This window comes from Paralichthys olivaceus, chromosome 9 (genome assembly GCF_024713975.1).
Source record: "Paralichthys olivaceus isolate ysfri-2021 chromosome 9, ASM2471397v2, whole genome shotgun sequence".
In the NCBI taxonomy this organism is placed as follows: Eukaryota; Metazoa; Chordata; class Actinopteri; order Pleuronectiformes; family Paralichthyidae; genus Paralichthys; species Paralichthys olivaceus.
The window spans coordinates 24,338,228-24,357,011 of NC_091101.1; the positions used below are offsets into that span (position 1 = coordinate 24,338,228).

An 18,784-nucleotide genomic window follows, 5' to 3' on the forward strand; every position below is an offset into this window, starting at 1 on the left:
GTTACTTCCTGTGAGAATAAGTCATGGAAACGTGGAGGCAGTGCTGATGCGAGGAGCTTCGGGGCTGATCGTGTCAATGACCTGCATTGTTTAGGACTCAAGGTTACCGGGGAGAATCGCAGCGAAGGACCCTCCGAGAATGTAAACAGTGACATTTCAAGCTGTTTCTGTTCACTGTTGAAATTTTGTTTTTCTACCAAGACTTCCAAACGCAGCATGAACACACACACACACACACACACATGCAAATGAAGTCAAACCCAAGTTGTTCAATCAAGACACCAGACAGTGCTATTGTTTCATTAATTAATATATTTTCTGCATTAAAGTTAACATAGTTTTCTTTTGTGCCACCCTTTAATTTTTCAGTAAGTATTTGATATTTTGTTATATTCAGACATGAGTAAATTTAAGACTGTCTCTTGCAATAAATATCATAAAATAATAGAGCTTCACATAATAAATATTTTTTACAACAAAAAAATGTTTTAACAGACATTTTTCTTTTTCAAAAAAATAGCCAGAATTCCTCTTATGGATTTTGAGCAATACAATTTACACAAAAATAAAGAAACAAAAATAAAAACATGGGAGAATGCCACAGAATGTGTATGAAGAGTTTCCGACGGGTGGAAGGAGAGAAACATATCCAAGTGGGAGGAAATACTTTGAGATGGATGTGCTTGCGTTAACGCAACGTGAGCAGAGGAACCACAGTTTTTTTTTTGTGTGTGGTAGCAACCAATAACTCAAACATACCTGCTCGCTATGAATACCAGGTAACAGCTACATATTTGCCCTACAGAAGATCGTCCTTCACAGATTTGGTGAGAGGCAGTTTCCCACCGGGCCCACACAGACCCAGAGGAAACCACCGACCTAAAACGGAAGAAAACCTTTTTCATATATATAAAAATAAAGAGTAGTGTTAATGAGGAGCTGAGGATAGACATAGAAACAGTTAAGGCAAACACTGGTCTGTAAAAACATGGTCCTGATCCAGAAAAATAAAAATAATTGAGTGGTTTTCGTTACTCCGTTGCTCAGCTCCTTACGGTTCTGCAGCGAGGAGGGGGGAGGTGCTAAGAATGTTTGATAAACATTAATTTGTGACTATCATCATCATTATCATTGTCATCATTAGATCCACTTCAAGTCTCCCGCGCACACACGCAATCACAAACACACAGGGGCGATCAGGAGGGTTTCTCCTGGGTCTGTCGGTCCCAGCTCTCCAGTTTGCAATACACAGTGTTGGAGTTCTTGCAGCGACAGCCGGGCCTGTTCACCCGGTCGTGGCAGCCCTGGCACGCCTTCAGACACCCCTTGACAGGCAGGTAGCATAGCAGACAGGGGAAGAGTACCGACATTAATCCCATGCACAGGAAACGAGAGCAGCAGTGGGAGCGGGACAGCGAGCAGGGGTGGTCAGCACACGAGTCCCCCTCATCGTCATTGGAGCAGTGGTAGAAGATGCCCTTAACCAGGCACATGCACGTGCCGTGCTCCAGCGCGCTCTCGGCCGAGCAGAGGCATTGGCCGTTACACGCCAGGCACGAGGGCAGGCTCCGGGGAGCCGTGCAGTCACTGCACTTGCACTTCCCACAGCACTCACAGATGAATTGGTGCCCGGCAGCAGCCACCACCCCGTTGCCACTGCCAGTAAAGTCAGATTTCCCTTTGCCCTGGGGCTTGAGTGGAGCCTCTAGTGGAGGCTGGTGGAAGTGAGGTCCCTGCTGGGGCTGTAAAGGGGCCTTGGGCTGAGTCCTAACAGGCCGCTCCGCTCGGTGGTGGTGCTGTAAGCTCATGCTGGACCTGGTGGGGGGTGAGCGTGCCAAGAGTCCCTGCTCAGAGGAGGCGCTGCTGTTGCTCCCTGAACTGGCAGCACTTCCTGTGCTAGTGGAGCGGCTGAGTCCTGGGGCCCGGGACCCACCGTACTGCTGTCCCCCAGCCACAACCACCACGCCGCCCCCGACGTGATGGTGGTGACCTGATGGCCGGTGCTCATAATTGTTGTTCACATTAACGAGGATGACCTCGTGAGTTCTCTCCTGCTTGTCCTGAGGCCTGGGGGGCATGCGGGGCGCAGGGGGCCTCCGTACCACCGAGGGCCCCTCGGTGTACTCGTTGTTGGAGCGGATGGCCTTGATTTGGTCCAGGGAGAGAATGGCGGCATGCTGGAGCTCCCGCTCGTAATCCGACCTCTGCCGGCTCTCTAGGGAAGGCTGCTGGATCACCACTAATGAACCGCCGGGGCCATGTTGACTTTGGAGCTCCATCTGGGGGGATCACCACTTCCGACATTCACCGTAGACTTGGCATGCATCGGAAAACCTGCCAGGGGAGGAAGGGGTGGGGGGGAGACAAAGGAGAGGCAAGGAGGGAGGGGACATCATCAGAAAGAGCCAAAACATGGCACAACAGGAAAACACAACATGTCCTGATGGAAGAGGGTGAACATGGTTCCCACACAGACGTCCACAAAATAACTCAATGAATCACGTCATTCATATTATTCCTGAGGAAACGAAAAGCTGCTCTGCAGGAAACAGTCACTGTGGATTCTATTTTAAAGGAAAATAATAAGTACAGGAGCAGTTTGAGTTGTTTTCAAAGTCGATCCAGACTTTGTGTTCTGATCCTGTAAACATGACAATCTGTCACGTTTGATCCGTTAACTGAAGCAACCCGGTGGAAAAAAGTTGACTATTAACAAGAGTTTTTTGTACTTTCCTCTCCAATACGCATACATCCAAACTTCAGTGGGCCCTACAAATACTTCCCCTGCTCATTTACATTTGTATGACTAGTTAACATTTAAATGCACCGCGGCGACGAAATGAGGACACGATCCAAGGGAACTAAATGAGCTGCCTCACTTAGTATTCTATTACTACACCAGAGAGGATTCAGGGAAACGGGGACAAAAGTAGAGAAAAAAAAAACTTAAGGTCAAAACAAGCTCCGACCAAAATACAGAACTGTGTTAAAACAAAGCGTGCACTTCAAAGTTGTCAGATTCAAACTTCACCTGCGAGTTTATTTAAAGGAAATTATTTATCATGTGGGTTTTTGTGTTGCTGCTATTGAGACTTTGGGTTTGAGTCCTCGGGGATGTTGTAGAGCAACGTCGAACTACACGAGGCCAAAATAAAACCATAAAATCTGGATGAACTCGAATCAAATCTTCACCAGAGTTGAGTCGAAGCCAAAAACGATCGATTCTTGCTGCTTTGGCGCTTTACGCACAAACAAACTCCTGATGTGCGCGTCAAAGTGCGCACGGTTGAAAAGGAGCAGACGTCGTGCGCAGGAATAAAAACAGGAGCCCATTAAAAAAAAACACACACACACACAGCGCCGCATATCGAGAGGAGACATTAGAGGACGCATCATAACAGACGGAGGAAAAACTTATGAATGAAAACAACCGCCGCGGGGGGAGGGGTGTTTGTTACAGGCAGAGCCACTGAAGGACACGGGGCATGGAAATCTATCAACTTCATCCACCGATCGCCGTGAATTTAATCCGCTGCGGGCGCTTTTCCGTGCCAAACGCACGCAACGCGGCACGGAACGTCTGAAGCTTTGTGCACCAGTGCAGCTTCACGTCTTATTTCGGCTTCAGCGACGCAAATGCGATCGTTGCGTTCGCTACTATCGCTCCACAAGCAGAGAAACAGAGAAACAAAAAGCAAATGCGTAAAAAAAAAAACAAGTGTGAAATAGTAAATATGATGCGTACCTATATGCAACCGTCCATAACGTCGAATCCATCAACCAAAACAAGCCTAGAACTCCATCCAGAGGGAAGGGGCAATGTCCACGCGTAAAGTGTGAGGTCTAATGCATAACATTCACAGTCCTGTTAATCCAAGAGCGACTGTATCCCTTTGCGTTATTCCCTCTTCTTGGTTACGTTGAAGAAAAGTTCAGCGCGGGTTACGCATGCATTGGTTCCAGGGTAAAAACACAGTAAATCCACGGCGGAGGGAGGACAGGCACCCGGGGAACTGCTGCGCACTTGGGGGGAGGCCGATCTTTCAGCGAGACAGCCCCAGTTCTGCAAGTCCCGTTGTTGGGGAAATCAAAACCGTGTCGGAGAATTCAAACCAAAGAGGATTCGGGTTAAATCCAAGAGTTTCTCCTCCTCGTGCGTCTGCAGGGAGGCGATCTGACCGAGGCTGTGACTTATTGTTGCGGGGAACCAGGCGCTTCTTGTGCGTTAAAAAAAAAGAAACGCGTCGTCGGGTCTCAGACGGCGGTGCGCGCTCTGCTGCTCTGCGGGCCTGTTCAGCACTGAATGAATGGAAGCGCAGGACTCAGTGTTTGCTCGACAAGCCAACTCCCATTGGCCATTCACTCCACTGAAAAAGGATACATCGCATCCGCTCCTGATTCATTGGGCAGATGTAGAAGGCCGGGCGATAGAGATGTGCGCTCGAGTTAAGGTGGAACGGCGTTTTTTATTTTATTCCACGATGGGGGCTCAGGGAGGAAGAAGAGAGAAGAAAAAAACACACAACTAGTTTCCGTTCCTGTGGTTTATGAATAATGATGCGAATAAAGTTCAATGTGACTAAAAGTATTTGTCATCAGCGCGTCATTTGTTTGCATTCTTACCGGTGCGTAATGTTTGGAACAGAGGTCAAAGATCCATGGAACAAAAGAAACGTCACATTTTTTTAACAGAAAATGCCTCATTGGTTCATTTAAAAGATTATAAACTGTTTTAAACACATGAATATTATATGAAGACGCGAATAGATTCTGATTAATAGAAGTTTGAAAATTACTGATGAACTGAAATGCACTACAAATGAGTAAATGAGACGTTTAGGGACTTTTAAAAAAACAACTTATTGTTCCTCAGATGATAGAAGTTTTGTTGACGAAAGAAAGAAACAAGAAATCTGGGATTAATTAAAAGAGGCTGAGTGAAACAGGATCAGGTCTTTTAAAACAATGTGTAGTTTTAATAACTGAATAAGAGACATTTAAACTCACATCGAGAGAAGATTATAAGTGAATTTAGGTCAACTTTGACTCAATTAAACATCGCCTGTGTGATTTCAGGGAAGTCAGGGAGTAAAACATCAACAGGATGTCTTCCCTCCTCTCTGGAATGTTCCCATTACGCACATTTACGCATGACACCGGAGGAAATAAACCGTGTGGTGATGAGTCTGCAGCTCTGATCCGTCCACTCACACATCTGATGACTTCTCATGGGTCCAGACTGTGGGAGGTGGGTTTTTTTTTTTAGTCCCGGACCACCTTAAGAAAAACGCAGCCCTGCAGCCAGGGGGGAAAGTCTCCCCCTCACCTCCCCCCTCTCCCTCCCTCACCTCCCTCCCTCTGTTCCTGACTGTCTGGTTTGATTGGTGTGGCGGATGCGCTACATCCGGATCCATGAGAAAAGGAAGTTCAATACAAAGTCAATTTATCCCATTCAGATGGAAAAATCAATAGATGAATGACCCTCGGTGCCACCTCGGGTCAGCACATGCGTAAAAGAAGAATGCGTAAAAGGCGCAGGGAGAGTGAGGCACTTATAAAGTCACTCAGTGGCGCAGGAACGATTCTCGTGTTTTTCTTTTTTCCCTCCTGGTTAATGTGGAAGTTAAACTGCAGCTTCTCCCTGATAGTCAGTCCTGCACAGGCCGACAGATGGCCGCCTGGATCCCGGCTCTTAGTGGTCGGAAGTGAGGACGGAAATCTCACGATTACAGCAATTAGCTGATTTTCCATGGATGTGATGAATTTACCAGCCGCGGCTGTTTTTCTCCCCGTGGATGGAGAACAGCAGCTCCACACACGGAGGGTTTAGGAACCTCCAGAGGTCCATGAAGGGGTCCTCAGGTCCTCACGTACACATCTAATCCACCGTTCAACTGAATGGAACAAATTCTGTTTATAAATCAAAAGCACTTTTCACTATTAAAACGACTTTCACATCGTCCACGTGGTTTTTACTGCTTAAAACTCAGAATCAGAAATGCTTATTAACTTATTCACATTTTCCTCTAATGTTCCTTCTGTGATGAAAAACACAAGACAACTTTACACCAAACATAAATAATGCATTTATTACATTATGAACATTTTCACTGATCAGAAATGACACGTGAACAATATGAAGCACCACCGTTCTTCTGTGAGTTTCTGAAACTTATTCATTGTACATACAAAACTTAAGCAGTTGTATAACTTGGCAGAATAAGCTGACAAAGAGAAAAATCCTTCCGTTTGCCAAAATCCACATCGGCCAATATTCAGCTGGATGTTTAATAGTAACGTCTCCAGCCGATTGTGGCAGATTTAAACCTGTATAATGTAAAAATAACAATAAAGCTACAAAGAAAAAAAGGACATTCCTTCGTTTTGAACGTGTCCTTGGCGGCGTGGTCAGAAGAAGCACAGGCCGCTGTGCCGCTGCTGATAGCTGATATACGACTGGATGAGCGAGTCAGGGATCCGAGGCTTCACAGCGTTCAGGGCACTTTCAAAGTGTCTGGCCTCGATGTGCTGAGCTTTGATGTCCTCTTGCAGGGCCAGGAGGGCGGCCTCTCTGCATACTGCTGTTATCTGGGACAGGAAACAGAGACAGATATTCAGCTGTCAGCCAGTGAACGCCACAGAGTCACGTGAGGCCGCTGACCGACTTCTGTGGCAGACTGTGGAGGTCAGATCTGTCGTGGTGATGGAGCAGTAATCTCATTTCTCTAGGAAGTATCTTTATTTTATACACATGCAAAGTCACTGAGGCAAAGAGACAAACGCGAACTGAATTTTTCATCCACTGATATCGGTGCTAACGAGACGCGTGAGGCAGAAGATCCAGAGCGACAGTCAGGGTCACAGTGGGAACAAGTCAGCAGATGATCTTTTCTTTAAACTGAATCAGCTTCTGGAGCTGAAACATCTTCGTCTGTGTTTTCTACGTGTGTGTCAGAGCTGGGTTTTTGTTTTCTTTTTGATTTTTACGTCATTCAGGAAGCTCTCACTCAGACTTACACCTCAAATGCAGAGAATCTCCAGAGTTCAGTGAATTGTCTGAAAGCAGCTTTTGTTCTCAGGTGATGTGAAGAAAACTTAATTTAATATATCAATAAGTCCAGACTGACGTGTCCCTGGCCACAGAAAGAGAATAAAGAGATGGATGATTACAATTCAGATGCAGAGGAGTTTGAGGAAAATGTAAAAACGACTTCTTTGAACAAGTTAATTGACTCATGAGCAACATGAAATGATTGAGATGACAGAAAATCTTTCAGTGCTTCATATAAAATCTCTAACAAGGTCTTAAAACTGTCGGTCCTCGGTGGCTGTTTACAGCTTGAGAAGAACTGACACAGTTGAAAAAAACTCGATGAGCAATTTTTGGAAAAGATCAAGTTAAAATTTGGGTTTGCAAACATTTCTCCTCAGAGGCTCTGGAGACCACATTAATAGTTCAGTTACTTATTAGTTATTCAACTTGCAAACTAACGAGGAACACTGGTGTTTTAAATGTGGGAGGACGTTATAAAACCAGCTCGACTGCATGTTTGAGAGACTTTCAGATTTATGTTTACTTCGCTCCAGAAAAATACGGTTTCCTGGCTCTGCCCTTTAAGTTTGAACTGAACTAATCGGATTATTTCTGCCTCCAGAGCTGCTCCTTTAATGAGAAATGTCTGTTTAACCAACATTACTGATCCGCCGTGTCTACAGTGTAAATACAGTTGTCCTCCTGCAGCCTCTATACTGCAGCACTGATAGAATTATGCAACGGCTGACATGGCGGAGTGCTGCAGGTGACCTTTGGGAGAGATTCTGCACACGCCAGAGGAGTGACTCACTTCCGAATCAGCCGCGATGGCTGATGGAGGCCAGGCACCTTCCCAGCGGTGCCACCCTCCTCGTTTTCTAGAAGCACGTCTTTGTTCAGAGCGAGGGCAGCTCGCACACCTTCCTCCAACAAGAGCCTCGCAGGAAACCGCCGGTACGAGCACTGATAACGTCTGCGGGACATGCACTCATGTAACGCAGCAGAGCCGTGGGATATTGAAGAGTGAAAGTATGCATGACGAGAAATGTGGGTCCAAGGAAATTGTTCACTGGCCTGAAGCGCTGATGGTCTCTGCTGCACCGTGTTGCACATGCAAGCTGAAAGGAAACATTCACAGTGTGCAGCTATCATGTAAAGACAAGCACAAGTGAAAGGAAACTAAACCAAACAGGGTTCATATGACTATTAAACTCTCTTTGAGGGATAAACAGAGTTCTTCCTGGATGAAGTTGGAGGAAACTCTGTCTAACTCATCACCAAAAATCTCTCATAGGTGTTTAACCACCTGAAAACTTCTCAAGGCTCAGTAGGAGCCTGAAGTACGACTCAAACCTCCTGAGTGACCAGCAGAACATCCGGGGAGCTCACAAGAAACAATGTGAAGGACCTATGGGACGTCTTTAAGGACCACTACAACCCCCGAGTCTCCTTAAACCTACTGAAGGACCTGTGGAACCATTCAAATTAAAAAAACTTCATGTGGAACCTTCTCAATGACCAACGGAACCTCCAGAAAGGCCTCTAGAAATATCGTCACTGACCCCGACAATCTCTAACCACTAGAACCTTCTCGATGAAGACTGAACTATATCAGCAGAACCTCGTCAATGTCCATTCAAACCTACTAAAAGATCCCCGAACAAACTAAAGAACTTTTCCATCGACACTAAAACACCACGAGAACCTCTGAGAACTTGATAACCGACCTCTTGGGCCATAAGTTAAACAAACTTAATTCATTCATTTATCAATTTACATAATTTAGTTTGGAGAAGAGTTTTCTTTCAGTGCACAAAACCCATTTTGCTTGAAAACGATCAACAACATGACATCATCTTTGCAAAGACTTAGTGGAAACAGGGGAAAACACAGAGCAGAGGTTAAAGAGTACGACAGTCATGGTGTTTTTCAAGGGTAAAGAGTGAAATGAGGGGAGATGGATGTTTGAATGTTCCTCTGGCCCAGCGAGCAGCTCGGGACAGGTGCTTTGCAGATGTCAGGATGTGAGGCCCTTCTTTTCCCCCCTTCTTCTTCTTCTGTTTCAAGCCAGTGAGCAACATGATTTAGGCCGGGTAAACACACAGGGCCGGGTTAATTTTGTATGAGGGCTTCCCATCCTTCAAGTAATTCAGGCCTGTCAGTAATAATGATGGAAAACAATGAAGCCATGCATCCCGCTTCCCTGTTTACAAACGCAGCGAGGGCGAGCGAGCAAAGGACAAGAGTGGGTGAGAGAGCGAGCGAGAGGGATGCCACATGTTGAACAATGTGATGTAGTGTTGTTTCCAAGCAACATCCATAAACAGGAAGAGACAAACACTGCAGCATAATCAAACTGTAATTTCTTATTTACGTTGAAACTCGACTTACGAGACACGTTAGTCTCAATATCACGATTCAACGGTTAATAATTATTCAGTTGTTTACTTCCACAACACCCCTCGGGGGGGGGGGGTGTCCGGAGCTGCTCTGAAGTACACAAACGAAGTGCGCACACACACGCACACGCACACAGGCCCCGACATTCATGCTCAGCCGGGTTTATGAGCGGGTCTGTGAAAGCGATCAACAAGCCAGTGTTTCCCGCTGTGTGTTTGCCCGCACCGGCCTCGAAAAAAACATCAAGCCACAAAGGCAAACAGGGCGAGCGAAAGAGCGAGTTTGTTTGTAAACGTGAAGGCATTCCTACAGCCGAGCCAAACGTCCAGCTCCGACCCCCCCCCCCCAAAAAGGCAACCTACACCCCACCCCCCACCTTCAGATGGGCCCCTTGCACTTCTGGGAAGGAAAACGAGGAGGAAGGAGAAAACTGCAAATGTACAGAAATGTGTGTGTGTGTGTGTGTGTGGGTGGGGGTGGGGGGGTTCAGTGGTAAAGAGTGCTGAATGGCAGCGGGCCAAATAAATTATAGATCTCTGTCCTTCTTTTTAATTTTATTGCCACGCAGACTTTATTTTTCATTCCCTTCATAAATTATGTCAGCAATCACTTAAATATACGCAGAGGGCCGAGCTGATGCATTGCAGCGGCTGCTCTGGAGGATGCAGGCGAGCTCACAGTTCCTGGACGTGGCACAGAGCCAGTCGCAAAAGGCAAAGCAAACAAATTTTTTTTTTTTTAAAAAGCAGCAATCATCAAGAACCTCTTAGTTTGGAGACGGACTGAAAACCTGCTGACTCAAGACGACCCAGAAGTCCGTCTGGTACCGAGTCAAAGAGAGAGGCTTTGATGACGGAGCACAAAATGTACAGAGAGCTGCTCTATTGAAAATCTTTAATAGTCACAAACAGTCACTGAATCTCGGTCTTTGATCGTTTCAGCAGATATTTACATTCTTAGCTCCTCATGCTGCAAATGTCCCCTGGTTCTTTTGGTTCCTCGTATCTGAGACAAAACCCAGGACCCAGGTCATGAACTCCAGAAAACTGGGTCCAAGCGTTTTCCCAAGTGTCTCTCACATGTGAGGAGCAAAGCAGGAGATCGTTTGGGGTCAAACGTGTTCACAACAGCAAAATGTCTGGACCAGACCAGGGGTGGAGCAGCCGGAGACAAGATACGAGGATGTGACGAATCAACACGCTCACTCGCGGTGACATTTTCCTGCGTTAGTCGCACGTGGGACATTTTCTGGACGTTTGCAATGAGGCTGACAGGAAAATCTGTCTCACACACCTCAGCAGCCAAACAGAGACAAACAAACCCACAGAGACACAGGGAGAACATACAAACTCCACTTAAACAAACGAATGGGTATTTTTTTATTCAATTTATTTATTATAATAAGACCTTGAAGTCTAATAAAACAATCTGGCTAAATAATTAATAATAGGAAACGGCTGTAGCTTTGGTTGATCGTGTATTTGAAGCATTAGTAAAAATGCTCTACACTGAGAGGAGCCCTCAGTTACAGCTCCTAATACAATGTGACAGGAGGAGGCAGAGGATTTCGGTCAATGACGCCACGTTAATGGGGTTACGACATGAGGACGGGCACATGCAGGGCTCGGGGCTGCAGGCCCTCGCTCGCCTCCTGTGCTCCCAGTAATTAGGGTGCCACAACGTGAAACTCTGGATACAACAGTGGCCTTTATGCTCCACTGGTCACTGCATTGCACTTTCCCTCTGCAGCCGCAACTGCACTCCACATCCTGCTGTTCGACTGCACGCAGCTCACCACGCTGGATACACACACTGTGATATAGTGCAGCTACCCCAGGCACTGAATGTGAGGTCCTGTTGTCCTTGTAAGATAAGACAACACCAAACTTTAAATGACTCCAGAGAGGAAATTAGCCGATTGTAGCAGCGAGTGGGAAAAAGACACTGCAAAGAAAAACAGAATATAAATAAGAACATAGCAAAGTGTGTGTGTGGGGGGGGGGGCTGCATAAACACACCTGACACTTTTTAGCACCAGAACATGGCGAGCGAAAAAATTTACGAGTGGAATAAAAAGTCGCGAGTATCAACACTGGGATGGAGATGGATAATTACCACAGTTGTGACCTCGAGTTATGTTGCACGCAAGAAAAAACAACAAGTGACATTGCGCAGCGTGAAGATGGACACGGCCAAAAAACAAAGGTAAATAAAGTCACAACACATATCGTAGCTAGGATATGTGACTGAAGACGACCACGAGTAGAGAACAGGGACTACAGGCAACAAGAATACACAACAATCCACGAGTTTAAAGTCACGAATGGCTCCCGGTACAGCAGACACCTCCATCTGACCTGGGAACGCCTCCATCCCCTGGACCGAGCTGGAAGAGGGACTGGAATACCCTACCTCCACGACCTGAGGCTGGATAAGCCAACAACAATGGACGGATGGACGGATGGATGGATGTGTGAATCCAGTGTTGTGGATATTCGTGCAGTAGTTTTTTGTGTAATCTTGCTGAAAAACAAACCAACAAACAGGGTCGCACACTGAACCTCCTTGGTAGCGTTAATCTTAATTCTCACCCCACATGTTAACACACAAAGCCGTCGATCGCACACAATTTAAATCATGCACACCGACGGTAACCCCCCCTCCCCCCGAAGGCCCGCGGTGACATTCCGAAGCCCTTTACATGCTTCCTACACGTTTGCACCTAAATAACTTTGCAATTCCATATTTTTCCGCTCAGTTTTTTCCCTGGAGAAGGTGAGAAGGGGGCGCGTGCCACGAGACAACCTGTTCAGCGTGACGAAAATAAACCCTTCTGGAGAGGTGGAGCGGGCGGTGAATAAAAAAAAAAAAAAAAAAAGGAAAAGGACTGCTGGCAGTGCATACCAGCGTTCTCAGGTCAAATCTGTCTGGTGTACTTTTCGCTTCCTACTTCAACAAAGGAGCTCAGTGAGTGTATCAGACGCCCTTAATGAAGGGCTTGTTAGCTGTGCTACCGGCAGCAGATCCACTAGACCCAGAGTGTGTGTTTACTATCAATCCGCCCTTGTGTCTACAGCGGGCTACATCCACTCCCTCCCGCCTCACCCCCTCCCTCGCACACAAACGGCCACATTTACAGGAGCGAGCCCCCCCCCCCTTCACGGTCACCCGCTCCCCCTCGCCTCCCACAAAACCTCTCCTCCATCAATCCACAAGTCCTGCACACATACTTTGCTGCATGCAGACACACACACACACACACACACTCTCGACACACCGCACTTACTCATATAATACATAATCCACTGAACTGCACACACATGCAACACGCTGCACACACAGATATGGTTAATAGGCCAATTAACAAACACACAACCACCAGAAAAATAAATCAAACTGCACAACTATGTGTAACCTCACGCACATGTACAGGTACAAATGCATGAACACACAACCGCAACCACACACTTACATACAGCACATATTCATACTGCTCGCAGGCAAACATGTCCAGTATTTAATGTGGGAGTCTTGCACATGTTTGATTAATGAGCAGTTAAAGAGTTTAAAGAAGCAGTAATAACTTATTCTCTTACGTTCATTAGTCAAAATAAGCAGAAAGTCCAATCAAAATATTTAACTTTACATTTTAAAGGTACTGAAGGTACTGAAGGTACTGCAGTATTGATAAAGTGTCAAATGTTGTCTCACAAAACAAATCAAACCATGAAAAATGCAAAGTAGTTGATTAATTTTCCAATTGAAAGAAAAAGACGAGTGAAGTGAATCGTGATAAATGCGAATCACGGTTTCACGGGAAAATGTTTGCGAGGATCTTTGAACTGTTTCTACTCAACAAACAATTATCAATAAGTTATCAAAGTAGATGCTTCTGGGTTTTCTAAGTTAAGTCCTTTAAACACAAACACACGAGGCGGCAAGTGAAAAATAAAGACAAATTACAAAAACAATAATTATACAGATTCAAGAAGTTCAACTGAAACTGGAAACAACACACACACACACACACAAAAAATGTTGGACAGCTGACGTCTCACACCAGAGACATTGGCTCTATCGGGGGGGGGGGCTCTTATGCAAATGGGAAAAATAAAAGCCCCCCCTCCTCCCCCACCACACCAGCACCGCCCCCCCCCCCCCCGGAAAAGAAAAAGAATCTGCATCCAGTTTTCAGAGAGGAAATTAAATAATATATAAATCAAACAACGTCGGGGGTGCGGAGCCCAAACTCCCCACCAGAAATAAAATGTTTTATCCTCCGAGAAGGCGAAGAGGAAGTGTCTGCAGTGACATGCCTCCGCCAAGAGAAACAAGGCCTGACCACAGCTGCATGTGAAACCTATTTAAGATTACAAGGCGAGAGAGGGACGGACGGACGGAGGGGGTGGGGGGGTTAAAGAGAGGGAGGTTAATCACGGAGGGAGGAGAGTCACGTGGGGAGAAAAGGGGGAGAACGGAATCGTGGCACATGATCAGAAATAGAGTGGAGTGTGTGCGTGTGTGTGCATGTGTGTGTGCATGTGTGTGCATGTGTGTGTGTGTGTGACGTGGATGAGCGTTCACATGCTGAGGAATTTTTAGATTCCACAGAAAACTGTGATGATGAAAGTGTGATCGCTTTAATCACCCCACACACACACACACACACACACACACACACACACACACACACACCTAGAGCAGAAATGACCTACATATTCACTATCCCACAATATTCCACTTCTTGGACTAAATGAAATAAACCTCCCACTCTGACCGTGTGTCATCGTCTCCTGCACCAGCTGTGTGTGTGTGTGTGTGTGTGTGTGTGTGTGTGTGTGTGTGTGTGTGTGTGTGTGTGTGTGTGTGTGTGTGTGTGTTCAAACACAGCTCAGCGTGAACACACTGTGGGAATTCTGCTGTAGCTTGTTGCACCACACAAGTTAGTGACAACTCAGAGTTAAGATTTAACTTCAAATGCCCCCCCCCTCCCCCCCACACCCCTGCAGCTGTGAGTTATTAACTGTTTTCATGTTGGAGAGGTGATAAAGATTAATGTCAGCGACGTCGGAGGAAGCTCTCTTTCATATTCGCAGCGGAACGACGTCACCTGAGATAAAAGAGCCGCAACGATGAATCTTGTGATTTTTTTCTTTAATCTCTGACAGACAATTATGAAAAATTCGTAGGATACAAAGACGTTGTTTATGGATTTAAATTGGCAGAGTCGTGTGTTCTGTTTGTTGGTTCCAAACATAATGAGAAACTTTTTACTGGATCATATTTCTTTTACATGAGAGACGTCTAACTTGGTGATTTGCTACATTGCGCTCTCGTGCATAAAGTTTTTTCTATCCATTGGACGACTTCCACGTCAGGAGATTCTTTGTTATCTCAGGCTCTAACGCACATTGTGTTTCAGAAAGACCTGTGTGGGACAGCACCTGTGCTCGGGCTGCACAGTGTTAAGGTTGTCTGTGTGTGTGTGTGTGTGTGTGTGTGTGTGTGTGTATGGGAGTATAGCTGGGCCTTGCCTTTAAGGGCGTATTTGTCCTCGCCCCTTAATCAGACGAATGAAAGCTGCACATTCTCCCTGGACCTGGGAAGGCAGGGATGGCATATTTACCAAACACACCCACACTGAAGTGACCTGGAGACTCAGTATGCATGTGTGTGTGTGTGTGTGTGTGTGTTTGTGTGTGCATTTGTTAATGTCAAGGTGGGTGAATCTCCACCTGTGTGATGTGCTCCACTGAAATGTTCTCTTCCCTGTTGGCCCCCATCTTTCATAACATACACAGCAGCTGCACACCAGCAGTGAACGTTCACATGTTTTAGTGAAGCGAGTACAAACAACGAACACATACGACGCAGATCAAGGTTTCTGAATTTCACCTTTTACACCGAATCTGCTCTGTTTCCAGAGCTTGACGCAGAAGAAGCTGAAACGACTCGAGGGTTGGTTGTGAGCACCGGCCCGGTGGACGGGGAAACTATAAATTCACATTACAATCGGCTCACACACGGAAACAGCTTCGAGGTTACTTTTGCTGAACGTTGCTAATAGCACAATCATTTGCCGTCATTCAAGATTCTCCAGTGAAAATCAAAGTTCAGTTTCAGTTTAGTTATTTAAAAGTAGCCTGGTTTAAAAAAAACAAACATTGAAAAGCTCTTTCCATTTTCTTTTGTCAGCTTCATTCAGGTCGTCTCACTCTGAACTTTCTTTCTTTTCTCTCTCCACGATTTGTTGTCTCTCTCTTCACTCCCCTTCCTCTCGTCCTCTGTTCTACCTTTCGACTCTTCCTTTGGAGACGTTTTTCCCTCTCAGTGATCGCTGGCCTTTTTGGAAATGTTTTCTTTTCTAACCTTTATTTAACCCGCTGCCTCGACTAAGAACAACATCTTCACAATGACTGGAGGCGAAGGGGCTGCAGGAGAGGAAGTGAGTCGAGGTGTTTCACAGTCCCTCCGAGCTACAGAGGTGTGAAAGGCTTTTTCCTCGCAGCCTTTGTCGAGCTCTTGACTGTGCTTTCCATGTCGACTGTGTTTTTCTGAGTGGCAGCGTGACCGCTTCTGTGGTCAGCCGGATAGAAAACAAAAAGCACACACACACACAGGGCTCGAGGTTAAACCACATTTTGGAAAGTCGCTGCTGCCGACTTCAGACCTCGTCAGACACGCATTCCACTGAAGCTGACATGTTTATTTGATGATGATTACAGATCGTTTCTCCTCCTGAAGTCCCAGAGTGATGGCGTATATATATATATCTATATCTATATATATATAGATATAGATATATATCTATATATATAGCCTCGTACATTGTGTAATGTCACTTTTATTCAAACAGCAACACGTTTTGTTGATGCATTTTTTCGCGCCTGTGTCCTTGGTGATAAAAATCTTTGCAACAACAAATACAAGCTCATAAATCAGAGCGACAACACAGAGCCAGAGGAGGAACAGCCACAACCACAACAGGTGTTAAGAGGAAACCATTTGTCTTCCTGTGAGGGTGGTTTAGCTGCATGTGAGCGTGCGTCATGGTGGTGGTGGTGGTGTGTGTCTGTGTCTGTTGTCACATAGGCCCTATTCGTAATAAAACTCTATTTATGTCTTTTACTTGATGAAAACAAGCTTCTGTAAATCCAGCGTTTCTGCTTAAAGGAGAATTCTGGTACTTACAAAAACTCAAAAGATCAATTTGTTATTCTGGGTCTTTGCTAAGAATACACCAACATCACACAAGTCTCGCTCAACGAGAAGAATCATTCAGGAAACGTGAGAGAAATAAAGAGCTGGGGCGAGTGGTTTAGATTTCACAGAGAGAAACAATTACGGCTGAATCTGTTTATGATGTTGACAATCTTGAAGCCTTTGAATTTGATGGTCATCCATAAGAGATCATGGAAGAAGGGCTCCTGCTCATGGAAGAGCAACAAAGGAGACTGATGCAACAAGCATGAGGCGATGTGTAATTCTGCCAGACTCAGCAAAGACGCTTAATATAAATTTGACTTGTCGACAAGAAGCTGCCGAGCTGCTCAGTGATCGAGCAGAGGAGGAAGACTGAGCATCAGAGGCAGCGCATTGACGTCAAGACACGTTGTTGATCTGCCTGATTCGAACGTTCTGCATCGGAACAGACCTGCTCCTGCCAGAGTGTGAAAAAAAAGAGAAAGAAAACAGAGCTAAGAAAACAATTGCACCAGTGAGTTTGAATGGCTGTCAGCCAGGCGTCACAGACACCTGGGCCCAGACCAGAACGCTCTCTCCCCTTGTTGGAGGGAAAGGACCCACCGCTATGGAGGCTTGGGTTCAGTCAGAGGCATCTGTGACAGAACACAAAGATATTCTGATGAAGTGCAAAGCTGCAGCTCGAGCGGTTTTTATTGAAACGCCGTCCTTCTCTCTTTCCCTCTTTGGATGTCGCGAAAGCTCGAGGGAGGGCACGGAGCAGCCGGGTTGGCACTGCCTGTCAGCTGTCGTCACCTCAGCGTGTTCTGCATCTAAACAGCGACTTGCAGATTCTGGTCATTCTGTGCTCACGCAGAGAGCCCCCCCCTCCCCCCCCCCCCCCACCCGACTTTTTGTCAACAACTTGTCAGGGTTCTGCTAAGTGCTCTTTGCTGCGGTGTTTTGGCACCGCACTTCCTGGAGGTCACCTGCCAATCACACGCCACAGGTTTCGTTGAGTTGTGCACTCTGTGATCATTCTAACTTCTTTTTTTTTTTTTTAAAGACTGTGTTTCTCTGAACAGCAGAAACATTTCTGCACAGTAAGCAAACCGATTGTTTTCCTTCAACTGTGTTTACAAGTATAAAACAGAATAAACATTTATTTTCATTTCCGATGTGGACTCGGTGGTGAGGCTCCGATATATAAATGATCATTATAAGTTAATTTGGTTTTCACCCCCGGGGTGTTTGTTACGTAAAAACTGCTCAACGGAATTCCAAGAAAAAATGCATTAAAATCTGTCGCTTTGCATTTTTTTGGAGGGAATAATTCACGGATGAACAAAACAAAACTAAAAAATGAGTGAAAGTCAAAAAGGTGGCTGAGCTTAGTCTGTTCGGAGCCATCACATGTCGAGAGATAGATGATTTAAGGCTCTTTGCAGGATCATTACTTCAGTAAAGAGCTTCTGATTAAAAGAATTCATGGTAACAGCCGGTTAAGATGTGCAATTTGTGATTAACTCATAGTTAAAAACAGCTGCTTCAGAATCAGGGATGAAATACGAGCAACTCTTTTTCATGTTGTCTTAAAATACGACTCTAGAATCTGTCTGTGGTTATTTTGTCAAGAACCTTCAGGTTGGAAGTAAATCTCTGAATATCTAAAATTAAAAAAAAAAAGTGTTGTATCGAAACCAGAGAAGGTTTCAGCTTTTCAGCGAGATTACAAACATGGCCTGGAACTGACTCTGTGCTTGTGACAGGGTGCGATAAATCCTCCACGTCTTTTCCTGTCAGGGCTTGATCACAAACAGAAAAAAAAAAAAAAAACCCAGAGAGAGAAGTGGAGCAGCATCACACCTTCCTTCAGGTGCACGTTAAGCCCTTCTGCTTCTTCTTCGTCTTCGTGACAACACTGCGATTACAGTATCAAATGTTGCTTCTGTTTGGAGGAGTGATGGCAGAGGTGAGGAGCGAGAGCCGGCAGCGATTTCCTGGGCTGAGCGTGAGTTAAAGGTGTGTGTGTGTGTGTGTGTGTGTGTGTGTGTGGTGTGTGTGTGTGTGGTGTCAGTGAAGGGTTCAGTGGGAAGGTGAGGGTTGGGAAACCAGGTGTCACTCCGGGCAGGTAGGAAGACAGGTGATTTTAACAAGCTTCAAGCTCTG

The 18,784-nt window shown here is 45.8% G+C and overlaps 2 protein-coding genes across 2 annotated transcripts in view; both read right to left on the bottom strand.

The window, feature by feature from the left end:
* Positions 1 to 292: 292 nt before the first annotated feature.
* On the bottom strand, positions 293 to 4,443 carry spry1 (sprouty homolog 1, antagonist of FGF signaling (Drosophila)). Its single transcript, XM_020103796.2, has 2 exons — positions 3,746 to 4,443; positions 293 to 2,334 (listed from the first exon to the last, which is right to left on the bottom strand). The coding sequence occupies exon 2, from the start codon at positions 2,277 to 2,279 to the stop codon at positions 1,197 to 1,199; it is 1,083 nt and encodes a 360-aa protein (XP_019959355.1). The 5' UTR covers positions 2,280 to 2,334; positions 3,746 to 4,443; the 3' UTR covers positions 293 to 1,196.
* A 1,619-nt stretch (positions 4,444 to 6,062) lies between these two features.
* Positions 6,063 to 18,784, bottom strand: part of afg2a (AFG2 AAA ATPase homolog A) — a 91,730-nt gene continuing 79,008 nt past the window's right edge. The window contains exon 17 of the mRNA XM_069532098.1: positions 6,063 to 6,588. Within this exon, the coding sequence (XP_069388199.1) occupies positions 6,409 to 6,588 (180 nt within the window). The 3' untranslated portion in view covers positions 6,063 to 6,408. The remainder of the gene's footprint in view (positions 6,589 to 18,784) is intronic.